This window comes from Odontesthes bonariensis, chromosome 2 (assembly GCF_027942865.1).
Source record: "Odontesthes bonariensis isolate fOdoBon6 chromosome 2, fOdoBon6.hap1, whole genome shotgun sequence".
In the NCBI taxonomy this organism is placed as follows: Eukaryota; Metazoa; Chordata; class Actinopteri; order Atheriniformes; family Atherinopsidae; genus Odontesthes; species Odontesthes bonariensis.
In genome coordinates this window covers 16,819,527-16,832,158 of record NC_134507.1, presented here as the reverse complement: position 1 = coordinate 16,832,158, position 12,632 = coordinate 16,819,527, and the positions used below count along the sequence as shown (strand labels likewise).

Sequence of the window (12,632 nt, the reverse complement as noted above, 5' to 3'; positions counted from 1 at the left end):
CCATTTCTGGTCAGTTTTAACATGACCTGATCAGAACTGATTCTTTCATCATGGCTTTGCAGACTTGTTAAGTGTGACTGAGGCAGCTTTATGGCTGCCATCAATTCTACAGGCTCCCCCCCTCCTCTCCTCTCCTCACAGTTATTGACTGCGGTGCAGTTAACTAACACACACTGCTGTAGCCACCCAAGCTTAGCACCACATCTTAACACTCAAGTGTTTTCTACAGCATTTTAAGTGAAGCCAACAGAACTTAATAGGGCATAGAGCTGCTTGAGCAGCCACACATGTTGCTCTTACACCGCACCAGGAATGACAAATTATTCGTCTATATCGATTGAGGAATGTGCAAGGAATTTAAGAGTTACCCAGTAGTGTATGACATTGATCGTGAAACTTTCATTATATTCACTCTGTAAGTACAAGGACTTTGTGGTCTGTACAAATTTACGCCGTGGTGATAAATATTGATTTAATATTATTACATTATGATACAGATAAGCTCTGCTTGAAATTTTGGTGTAGCTGTGGGGACTGAAAACAGACGTTACTGCCCTCTACTGGCAAAAAGAGCCTACTACACGACATGATCTTCAGCTGCACTGTAAGCAGGGAGCCATGGTTGCGGATTTGAATAGTCAGACAGTTCGATGAAACTCTGAAGCCGTCATCAGACTTTAAACCTCCATTACACATCCTGACCAGTTGAGTACGGCTATTTCAGGGACTTCATTTCTTGTGAACCAGTGAAGAGAAATCAGATTAATCACAAATAATTCAGTGTACACTTATCATCTGTATTCTTTCTGAGTACACAAGATCAAAATGTATAAAAATGTAATGCAGATTTTTACATGAAACGGCAGCTAGATCATAAAAAAAGCTGAAGTATCTGCTACAAACACAACTATAATGAACAAATCTTAAGTGCAGATATACTTTAGAGTAGATCGTAGAGTTGCAAACAGGATTTTTTCTTTGGTGCTGCTCTGCCAAGTAGTCTATGTCTCATTCATTATCCAGCATTGCTGCACATAGAAAACTAGCTGATAAATATAATGCATATCATGCGATATCTGATTATTATTTGAACAACAACAACAACAACATAAAAAACCCTTTAAAAATATATAGCTCTTGAAATTCAGCTTTAAGCTCTCACAAATCACTTTTATGGCCTCGTTCATCCGAACACCTGGTAAACCTATCACAAGTGAAAAAATATAAAAAACTTTAGCTCATAGAAAAGCAAACATGTGGCATAAAGTAGGAGGGTTCCTAATGTTTGGTAAACACTGCATTGGAAGCATTGGCATGGCATGCTGTTTGGCTGAGTGTACATAAGATAAACGAACAAGGCTGATAAATGATATTCATATAAACTTCAACAATCTTGTAGACATCGTTTGGTTTTTCTTTCAGTCGCTGCCACCGCAGAGCTTCAGCAGGAGCTTCTTGTAGTCCCCTGATGTGTCTCCCTATCAATCAAACAAAAGTTCCAACAAATGACTGAAATATCCGTCTCACAAAAGCGGAACGTTTCTACCTTAACAAAACGCTTTAACAACATAAAGCATACTTACAGAGATGTGTGTGTACAGCGACTTGCCGTAATTTTTAACGTACTCCTGACGAATATCCAGCAGGTCAACCTCCGAACGGGAGATCATGACGCGGACCAAGGTTCTGTCTTTAGTCCCAAGTCCCTGCAAGCATGCATTGAAACACACACATATTGGAATATTTGCAAGCATTCAATGAAAAAAAAACTTTTTCCACACTTATCAAATGATATAAAGAGTTCCTGTCACACCTTCATGGCCTTGTAAAGTCTCTCAGCAAAGTAGGCAGGTGTGTTCTTAATGCACTTCACTGAAATGGAAGAAAAGTACGACATATTCAACACATTATTTACAAGCACGATCACTGAATCACACTCCTGTACATTATGAAAAACACGGCATGGTTTTAAAAGGACAAGATGAGGGTCACACGGCAAAGCATCTGTTGAGTGGACAACAGGAAAACATGGAAATAAAGAGGAGGACGGCAAGGGGCAAACATAAAGCTGCATCAATATTTGTAAAGGCACTGAATGCGTGACGTCAGGTGGTTTGAGTCCAGCCCGTTTACCTTTTATCTGAGTTTACCCCAATTCAAACAGTCACATAGTTTATAATAGGTGGGTTCTGATAAACATACAGGGAGTAACGTGATGGGAAGAAGATAAAAAAAAAATAGCTGCCATATGAAACGAAATTAACACAATTTTCAAGAATAGATGGAAATAAAACACAACTACAAGGAGAATAGATCTTGGGCCTCAAATCATTCAAGGGCCAAGCTGTATGATCTCCAAATGATGAGATTGCTGCTCTGAGCTAGTTGTGCAGTTAATCGTGACAACTTTATGGAAAGGCTTGTCAAGAAATTTCTACCCCCCACCCCTAGTGGTGAAATATTGATAGACAGCTTTAAATAAGTAAAACATTTTGAAAATGTGAAATCACCAAACAAAACAAAGATCGTTGAATTGAAGTGCAACACAACAACAGGTGCAAACACTACAGCGAACGCTGCCACACAATGACAATATAAAGAGTGAGTGTGCAATACCATTGAACAGATGTATAAAAAGAAAAAAAAAAACTGAAAATAGCATTACTGTACCATAACCCTGATGAATGTTTGCAAAGAAACAAGAGATAAAAAGAGATTAAACATTTAGGGGGATGCCCACCTCAGCTGAATGGCACATTTAGCTTCAAGTGCGTTAAGCGGGCTGTAATACGCTGTTTATATGCAGGGAATGAAAATGGTTTGGTGGTTGAATGATGCATCATACATGCACTGTAGGCATGCCTCTACAATTACTACATAATTCAGAGGGAGGATATTTTAACTCTCCCAATATGTGCACGTGTCCCACAAAATTAAACATCAGTAGATACGAATGCATTCTTACCCACTGCCAACATGCCACTCTCAAGGTCTCCAGACATCTCCCTGCTGATACTCTTCTCAATGTCCCTGCCACACATATTCTGGTACTCAAGAAACACTAAACACACACACACACACGGCATCAGTAATGCAGCCAAAAAGACAATAAACTTCAGCATTAACCGCGTAATAATGTTTTATATGTTGATGTGCAACTTTATTGATGTAATTTAGACATCAAACTTCACGCATGGGCCAATTTCTTCACAAAGTATACCTGCTCTGAGATGGGGTTTGCTCCTGGCGCACAAAATGGCGTTGAATTTGGACTCATCTGTTCCAAGTTTGTTTTCTCCAGCAGAGTACAGGGCCTATAAAGCAGAAAACAAGGGTGAAAAACCCCCACAAATAGTTCAGATTTTAATTTTCAATGTTTTGTTCCTTTCAGTTTGGCTTGTGAAACTAACGAATCAGAGCAGGCCGACCCTAGCTTCCAATTCATTCGGAAACATTTAGGTACAAGGAAGTAAATAACACTCTGCTGGCAGTTTCATGGGAACATTAATCATTAATTAGACTAGATTAAACCTTACCTGAGCATCTTGTTTAGCCAGAGAGATGTCAACAGTCTCCCGTTCATCCCTATTACCCTACAAAATACAGAGCAGCATGTTTCTTATTAAAATAGCCGTGAGGGTAAATTAGCTGTGGCAACATAGTAGCTGTGAAGAGAAACCAGGTCAGGTCGATGGGAAGTCATTTGTACCACAGCTGTACCTGAGCAAGGGAGATGAGAAGCCTGCGGAAGTGGCCCGAGGTGTCCCCACTAATGGCATCCTCGAGAGATTTCTTGTACTCTAAAACACATAAGATTTCAAATGTTAAAAAAAAAAAAAAAAGACACGTGTTCAGGCTAAAGGGACGTTTGATTGCTGATGATCGATATTTTTTATGTTGTTAATTATCTGAATACCTTGTTTTTGTGCTACAGCTTAACAGGTAACTGGCATTGTGCGATTGCATTCAGATCACAAGGCAGCGAAACTCTTTACTGAAATCAAGACTGATACACGAGCTGCTTTTTGGGTCTATTCTTTCCTCCACACATTCCACCGAAGGAAAGGAGAAGACCACAGACTGCTACGTAAGCAAAAAGAAAGCCAACGGCAAGCAACATAAGATTGATAAACTCCTTAAAGCGGCAGAATGCCTTTATGCATTTACCTTTGTAAAAGCTTGAATTGAATTCATAATGGGTAAAATAAATAAAATGTCCGATGCCATTACAGCCCGACAGATTCCAACTGCTGTTTATGAGCTTATCCGCTGATACATTGCGGGCCTTCAAAAGCAGTGTTGTGACAGAGTGGAATAAAGGAGTAGAGTGAAGTGGAGGAAAGCTGAGCTGGTGCAGCTTACCTTGTTTGTAAATTCGGTTTATTTCCTTGATTTCAGCATTGGAGCGAGAGGACAGGACCTCTATCAGACAGGCTTCATCGGTTCCAGCTCCCTGTGAGGAACATGAGAGCAATAATCTGAGATCTTCTTTCCACGGTGGCGGTTCAAATTAATCTTTTAAAATCGGTGGACTGGTTAAAGCTAAACTAATGTGATTCTGAGCATTTACCTTTATGGCACTGTTGAGTTCATAGGCATCAAACTCAGCTGGTGCCTTCAACATAGATATGACCAGCTTCCTGAAGTCCCCAGACAGTTCTGAATGCAGGTCCTTAATCAGATCCTGAAAGTGGAAAATGTGCTTGGAATAATTCACAACCATCACCAACTGCTGCTGTGAAAAGCTGCGAGAAGCTCTGTGGCACAGCTATAATGAGCTCTGAGGACATCTTATCCCCTTCCCCGTTTTACTGCCAGCACGAGCACCTGTTGTCCGCTTGTCGCTCGTAAGCACACGCAGCCATGTCTGTTTCGATGTTTGTGTGTGATATTTCGCTGTGAGAACCATCATTTGAAAGTAAATACTCTTGTAGTTGAAAATGTCACCCGTCAGTGGCATAAACATTACAAAAACCTGACCATGAGCCATGAGCAGGGTTGTTACCTTTCCATAAGAGGTTTTGTAGGCTTTGAGCAGAGGGACACGCTGCTTAATGGAGCGACTTCCCAGTAGGTCAATTATGGCTTGCTCATCGGTTCCTGCACAGACAATTCCACAATGTCAACTCAAGCACAGATCAGATCACACATTTTGGCTCAGGTCAACATTTCATTTAAACGTATAAATGACATTCAAAGTTAAAAAAAAAAAAAAAAACATCTTAAGTACTTAACTTTTTAACCCACTGTTTCAACCAGCTAGTCAAATAAAATACAAAGGTGGTTTGGCCAAAACAACATGTACAGTTCTAACAACTTCAGAGCAACATACAGTGTATCATTTTCATCTACAGACGTTTGCTTAGTAAGTGAATTGTATGGATTTAAAGATTCACTATTTTTAATTTTTTTTTATTCAGTAAGGGATTGTGTAGCTTAAATCATCTCTAACTTGGTAAGCGAACATTTCTTTCAATCAAACCCCATTAAGAGTCATTATTTTTCACAGCAGGAGTGTTTAACATAACCCTAATGGGTCTTTACAGCCCGATTAAAGTCTCTGGCCATAACACTCACCAAAGCCCTTCATGGCCTTCCTCAGGACCTCCACATCTTTGAGGGGATCAGCCCCAGAAAAGTCCCTGATTGTTCCCCTGAATCCTCTCTGAGAAAACAAAATAGACATGTCAACAGTTTAATGTTGTTATTACAATGAAGAGTTCATTCTTAAGTCGACAATGTATTTAAATGTAAAAAAAAAAAAACGTTTCTGTTTAAGACACTGAAACAAGAGTATGCTGGACGAGTCTTACATTGATAGGTGGAGCTACAGGCATTGCTCCTCCTCCGTAGGCTGGCATGGATGGATTTGATGACGGGACATTGGGGTACCCTGGCATAGGGGCTGGCGCTCCTCCATAACCAGGCATGGGTGGGTTGGGTGATGGTGCACTGGGGTATCCACCCATTGGCTGGCCAGGCTGACCAGGGTAGCCCATCGCTGGTCCTTGATGTTGGGGCACGGGCCCTCCTGGCTGTGGGTACAGGCCATATGATTGTTGGTTAGGGCAGGGGGCACCATACCCACCAGCTTGGGGGGCTGATGGGTACCCGCCAGGTGCATGGGCGAACATGGTTGGGTTTGGGGTAAACCCCCCCATGCCTGCAGAAATCTGGCTGCCCTGTGATTTGGAAAGATTGGCATCCCATAATATATACACAGATCCTTGGTGATTAGTCATTGCAAAGCACAGATAGCTGGTCACACCTTGTTTGGATTAGATGTAAATGTGGGTTTCACATGATCCACATCAGGATTTAAGACATTTTTCTATCTTTTATCTCAGATCAAATGTCAGAGAAGAAGACGAAGTTGATGCTCACGGTGTTTCAGGATGTAAAAGTATTAGGGATGCTCCGATCGATCGGCCGCCGATCGTGATTGGCCGATATGGACCCTAAACAGGTTGATCGGTGGGCTCTGGAAGTGCCGATCAGAAAAGCCGATCGCATATTTAAAAAAAAAAAAAAAAGTTTTTGTTTTTTTTACTCCGCGTGACTTTATATGAAATTATCAATGAGATTTATGTTAAATTTATATGAATTAAACAGTTTTCTTCCCGCGCGTGACGTAATTTACCGGCGACTGTTTTATGAAAAACAAGCGCGAGGAAAACAAACCCCAACCGTCACTGAGCTCACCGTCAGTGAAACGTTTAAACGTCTGGAGCCGTAGAGACAGTAAAAGGTGGAGGGATATAACAAAAACGCTTATGGAATTCATTGGACTTGACGAGCAGCCTCTGTTTGTGGTGGAGGGACTCGGGGTTCCGACGGTTGTTATCGTGCCTGGAGCCACGCTATGTCCCCCCCCCCCCCGGACGTAAATACCTAACGGATGTATGTCTCCCTCAGCTGTACGAGACAGTATACACACACGTCAACACACTTTTGAGAGACAATGTCACATCAATCAGTTTTACAACTGATATTTGGAGTTCGAGTGCAAGTCCCATGTCGATGTTAAGTTTAACAGCGCATTTCATCGACCCTAACTCCCAACGACACAACCTCGTACTGCACTGCCAAGAACTCACAGGGTCACACACAGCCGACGCTTTAGCAGGAGCCTTCGGACGTATGTAATACATTTCAGTTGCTTATTCTTACTTGCTTATTCCCTCATAGTTAAGGTCTAGTTGTTGGTTTGTGCCAAGGTTTTTTAAAAATGTTAAGGTTATTTAAAAAGGTTATTTAAAAACTGTGCTTATTCTTATATATCGTTATGAGGGAATAAGCAAGTAAGAATGAGCAACCGAATACATTTTGGTTGCTTATTCTTACTTGCTTATTCCCTCAGTTAAGGTTTAGTTGTTGGTTTTTTATTTATCTATTGCTCTTGAAAGGGCATGTAATGTTTATATAAATAAAAAGCTGATGGTGGTACATAAATGTCTTTATTATTTATTTTAGTACAAATATGTTTTTTTTAACACTTTAAGTGGTGCACAAGGCTAGATTGTAAATACACAACATTGAGGATTTTTATTATTCGCCCATCGATTTTGTGATCGGTGATCGTATCGGCCCCCAAAAATGCTGATCGGAGCATCCCTAAAAAGTATCCAAATAAAGTGTGGCCACGCTGACTACGTGAAATGTGATATATTTAATAGCATAAATGAGAAAACAACAGAGAAGCCAATGAATCAGACATGTAAAAGGGATACAAGTTGCATCAGATTGATGGGATTAAAAAGGACGCTTAAGAATTAAATATATGGCTGGTTTCATGCAAGAGAACTTGAGAGAGAAGCGGACAAAGGAAATGCTAAAGATGAAGATTTAGCATGCGTACTGGGGAAAAATCTTACCATAAAGTGAATGGACGTGATATTCCATTAATGGCTGTGTAATTCAGTATAACTGGAATATTTAACGCAATATTCCCATGATAGCGCATCACAAATATATTAAGCGTTAACTTTTCAGTTCAGGAGATATTTGAAAGCTTGACTTACCATGCCAGCATTGTATCCAGGGTTGGATAAGTTGTCAAGACCAATGGTGGGATATCCACCTGTAGGGCCACCTCCCCAGCTGCCTGCAGCACACGACGGGAAAGACATATCGTGAAACTAAATGCCTGAAGAAACTGAGAATATTTGCCTGACACATGAAGGACCCTTCTTACTAGAACTCCTTGCTGTTCTATTAGTTGACAACTAAGTGAAGGAGTACAGGTCAGATAATGGTAGTACTATGTGAGCAGTAGACTGGAGGATTTTTTTTTTTTCCCTTAGCAACAGCAGACATGTTTGTTTTGAAGGGAAAAAAAAATTCCAGTCTTAACGCAAGCCTCATGATCTCCGTTGCCTACAAAACACACCGTCATTGAAACCACCTCGCTCAGAAATGCACTAAGCCTTTGCATTCACGTCCCTTCAGCTTCATCCGCCCACGCAAATGTTTTGGAAATACACTTAATCACTTTCTCACCAAGAGTTCAATAAAAGCAATCAATACGAGAGATAAAACTCCTCTCTGGCTTTGTCAAATGGTAAAAAAATCTTCCGACCCGGCATTTCTATTACTGAACTAGTTAGAACTGCTGGAGCAATGTTTGAACGGTCAAGAAATAATAACAATTTGTTTTTTGCACTACATTCTTTTTCATGGATTTTAAAACAAACATGGTAGTGTGACCTTTTGAATCCTTTGCTTTTATGCTAGATTTGCTAGAGAACGTTTCCCCAAAACCATTCTTTTCAACTGTCCTCCACTATAGCTTACCTGCAGGTGGTGCCGCTGGGTAGCCTCCAGCTTGTGGTGGGTAGCCTCCAGCTTGTGGTGGGTATCCTCCACCTTGAGGCGGATAACCACCAGCCTGTGGAGGATAACCACCAGCCTGTGGAGGATAGGCACCAGGCTGCGGAGGATAGCCGCTTGGCTGTGGTGGGTAGCCTCCTGCTTGGGGAGGGTAAGCACCGGGTTGTGGAGGGTACATGCCAGGCTGTGGAGGATATGCTCCACCCTGAGGGGGGTATCCTGGGTAGCTCATTGCTTTGAACATAGAAAAAAAAAGTCAATCAAGTGGCTGCCGGAAAATAACATAATTCACAAAAAAAATGCAATAATCCCTTGGAGTAGCTGCACTGATTAAAAAGTGCTCTATCTGTGGGTAATCAAAAAAGATACTGCTTTGTTATGGCACCTTTAAGTCATATAAAAAAAAAATAAAAAAAAGTGACGTAGCAGTGAGAGATGAAATACCCACCCAGCCATAAACCTGCTCCTCCTCAACTTTCCCTCTGGGCATATTCTTTCTCTGACCCCGACGTGACTAATGTAAAAATATTCAGGCCTGGGCTGCTTCTGTTTTGAATAATGCATATTTGACTACCAACAACTATCTCCTTTTGGTAATAAACCCCCAGGCTTCTTTCAATGTTATCTCCACTGTGTACATTACATTAGTCTCCATATTCCAAAATACAACTAGACACAAACGTATCCATTCAAACGATGACTATCCATTCGCCTTAAAATGAGTCGAATTTTGAATCTATTCACCGCAGCCTTAACTCTTTCAAAGTAGCCGTACAAGTTTGTCCCCACAACCAAAAAAAAGGGGCAGCTATTCATTCCAGTGCCGTCAGATCACAGACATTTTTTAGTTGAGCGGTGGGTGGTAAGGGAAACTTGTATTTTGGTCAAGCTTAGTATGGAAAGCCAATTGGCCAACTTGTTCCATGGTAAAATTGAGTCCAGTGGAACAGTCTCCTTGGCTTTGCATTTTGCAACAAAAAAAAAAGAGAAAAAAGAAGACGTCACTGAATTTGACAGAAAGAGATGCTGAGCAATTATCTGAGCAGGAGCCTTTAAATCGGGTTTTTCAAAATGACCTGCAACACAATGACTCAAACAACTCTTACAAAGTTGCATTTCTTGTTCAGCAGTCAAAGGCATGTGATGAAATCCTTCATAGCACAAATGTTAATTGCCTGTTTTAGTGAAGAAATCGTTCAGGTTCGTGCAGATCCCCTCTGAACGCTCTTCAAGTGCCAGCACCGATCTAACTGCTTTCACACGTCAAACTGTGAGAAACTAAAACCAGGAAAACCACGCACACCTCTGCTAAGGAAATCGGTTTGATTAGGAAGCCCCTTTTTCTGACAAGTTCACCGTGTCGCAACAATGTGTTAAAGAACTCGTTCATAAAAAGTTTTATTAACAAACGTGTCTTAGTAAATGAGGGAATGTGTAGTTACGACCTACTAAGTCGTTACAAAACAGTGGTGGTTATTATTAGCAGACCATAACCAGCCTTTGTGTGTGGATTCGGTTTCTTTAAAAGTTGTAGCGACTAGTAGATCGGATATATACAAAACAAAACTATCTAGTAAATGTTTAAGCTAATGGACAGTATGCTAAAAAAGATGCATGGAAACGGGCAATTCGCTCGTGTTGTAGGCAAACATTTCATGTCCCATCAAAGTCCAAACACAAGGCTTCTGCCTCGGGCCTGTACAGTCCGAGTCACTCATGACAACTAGCCAACTACCAACCGACTGACATGACATGGCCTCACGGGACTTGCCAACTTTGCTCTCGCTCTATATTGTATTTAAACTAGCTAGCTTTAAAACACCGAGCAAAAAGTAGAGTGCCACAGTGAAGCTATGACCTGGACTCTGAACTGTACGAGCTTCCCGTGGTTACAGCTAAAGGAAATGATAGCTAACAGCGTCGCGAGGAGCGGAGTCACATTGAACCACAAAACGACTCCTAAACATTTAGCACACATCGAAGTTTAGCTCATATAAAGTAAATGCTCATGTGACATTCATGGCTGTATCGTGTCTGAATAGTAATTCTTCATTTTATGAAGGCACTTACTGTCAATTTACTTACGGGCTCTTCCTTGAAATCGTCTTCGGACTGTCCGGACTGTATTTATCTGGTGTGGGTGGGGCGCACATTTTCCATACAAAGGATCCGCCCATCTGTGTGTTGACGCATAGCCGGGATCTGACATCAGCCATAAACAAATACTGCTCACTGGTTGACAATTGCTCTCAATGAGCTATAATGGGCACGATGGAAAATGTGACAATCGATTCCAGCTCAGCTGATAACTCGTCAGGTGCGACAGGCGTGTCACTTTAAACAAATACGGACTAGCTGCACTAATTCATGCATGGGCCTACCTGTGTGGGTGCTAAAAATAACTTAAGCATTTGCTTCATCTTTTCACACTGTCCGGCCTATACTCAAGAGACTTTCATAGGGGTCTGCTACCCTGATGAAAAAAGAAACGTGAAAAGTATCGTCAAATTTGAGCGTACTTGCGTTCAGATTCATCTTTATTACACTCAAAGTGTGGTTTGTTACTTTCAAATGACTGCTTTGGAACAAATAGTTCTGTACTAATTATATTCCAGTCGTTATTGAATTGAAGAAAAGAAGAATTTGAAGTGTATTGTACGTTTGTGTGCCAAAGTAGAACAACTGAAAGTATACCAGGTACACTTCAGTACATGCCTGGGTATATACTAATTTACATACTTGATAAGTGAAACAAAGTAGATGTACTACAATTTTATTAAAAAAGTATCACTAACATTTAGGTGACATGCCATTAATGTACTCTTATTATTTTAAAAGTATATGCTCAATCGCACTTTTGTATTATCTTCTCAATACATTTTGGTATTACTATATGGGTTGGAACATAAGATGTCACCCAAATATAAACAAAAATGGTAGGAAATTAGAATATTTATCATGTATTTTTAAAAATAGGCCTTCAGTACAATGTTACAAAATTTTTTTGAAAATATACAAAAAATGAATTGAAACCAAAAAAATTAAAAATAAAAACTTTAACAATTGCAGATAACTTTAGCTTAAAATATATTTTCTCTTCATATATTTCAAAGTGAGTGAGAGGTGCTATAATGTAAAATAGTTCAAAGGGTGATGTTAGCATACATCTCATATATTTCTACATAGTACCCTCTTTTGTTTGTACATTGGGAATGCACTATTGAAATGACATTTTTCATCAGGGTAAACATCCCTGATTTATCTGAAAAATTATTACTATTATTACTATTTAGTCATTCAGAGTGACATACACTAGTGTGACAGAGAGAGGGTTTACTTTGAATGACAAAACCATTATACTGAACGATACATTTATTTGTCCGTGCAGCCATATACTAGTATACAGTGTGCTGAAATGTTGTCTCCCCTGGGCCCATGTGTGCTGCTCATACAAAAAAAAAGGAAAAATAGTGACAAAAACAATAACTATCACAGTACTATAAGACAAGAAAATGAAGTGACAAATGCAAGCGTGTCACAACACGTGCAAAGGTGTAATTTTATATCTTGACAGTTACCACATATCTGCAAGTGCTCTCTTTGAGGGGCTTGCTGTTTCTTTAGGTTAGGTGCAGTCAGTGCAAAGTAATTCCAAGAGATCACCTTGATCATTTGATCAAAGTTTTTTATCCTGTGGTCTCTTCCAGGATAACAGCCCCACAATCCATAGAGTTTGAGGAGTCAGATTATGTGAATCACATGTCACGGTCCAGCTCTAACCAGTTGAATGACCACCTAGTTAA

General features: G+C 40.3%; 1 protein-coding gene across 3 annotated transcripts; it reads right to left on the bottom strand.

Annotated features, from left to right (window-relative positions):
• Positions 1–776: 776 nt before the first annotated feature.
• anxa11a (annexin A11a) lies at positions 777–11,053 on the bottom strand. Of its 3 annotated transcripts, none has more exons than XM_075478365.1 (15): positions 10,915–11,053; positions 8,794–9,063; positions 8,022–8,104; positions 5,814–6,182; positions 5,578–5,665; positions 5,006–5,100; positions 4,571–4,684; positions 4,363–4,453; positions 3,721–3,800; positions 3,537–3,593; positions 3,221–3,314; positions 2,966–3,061; positions 1,814–1,872; positions 1,584–1,706; positions 777–1,478 (listed from the first exon to the last, which is right to left on the bottom strand). In XM_075478365.1, the coding sequence occupies exons 1-15, from the start codon at positions 11,036–11,038 to the stop codon at positions 1,419–1,421; spliced, it is 1,803 nt and encodes a 600-aa protein (XP_075334480.1). In that variant the 5' UTR covers positions 11,039–11,053; the 3' UTR covers positions 777–1,418. The 3 variants fall into 3 exon arrangements, with proteins under 3 accessions (XP_075334480.1, XP_075334482.1, XP_075334481.1); XM_075478367.1 differs by having other exon boundaries at positions 5,814–6,035; XM_075478366.1 differs by having other exon boundaries at positions 10,900–10,981.
• Positions 11,054–12,632: the final 1,579 nt, after the last annotated feature.

Excerpts from the sequence above, each read along its gene's own strand:
- anxa11a (XM_075478365.1), bottom strand. The coding sequence starts at position 11,038 with ATGTCAGATCCCGGCTATGCGTCAACACACAGATGGGCGGATCCTTTG. Across the intron at positions 3,062-3,220 it reads CAAACCCCATCTCAGAGCAG|TGTTTCTTGAGTACCAGAAT; the intron begins GTATACTTTGTG and ends GTGTGTGTTTAG. Across the intron at positions 1,873-2,965 it reads GAGTGGCATGTTGGCAGTGG|TGAAGTGCATTAAGAACACA; the intron begins GTAAGAATGCAT and ends CTTCCATTTCAG.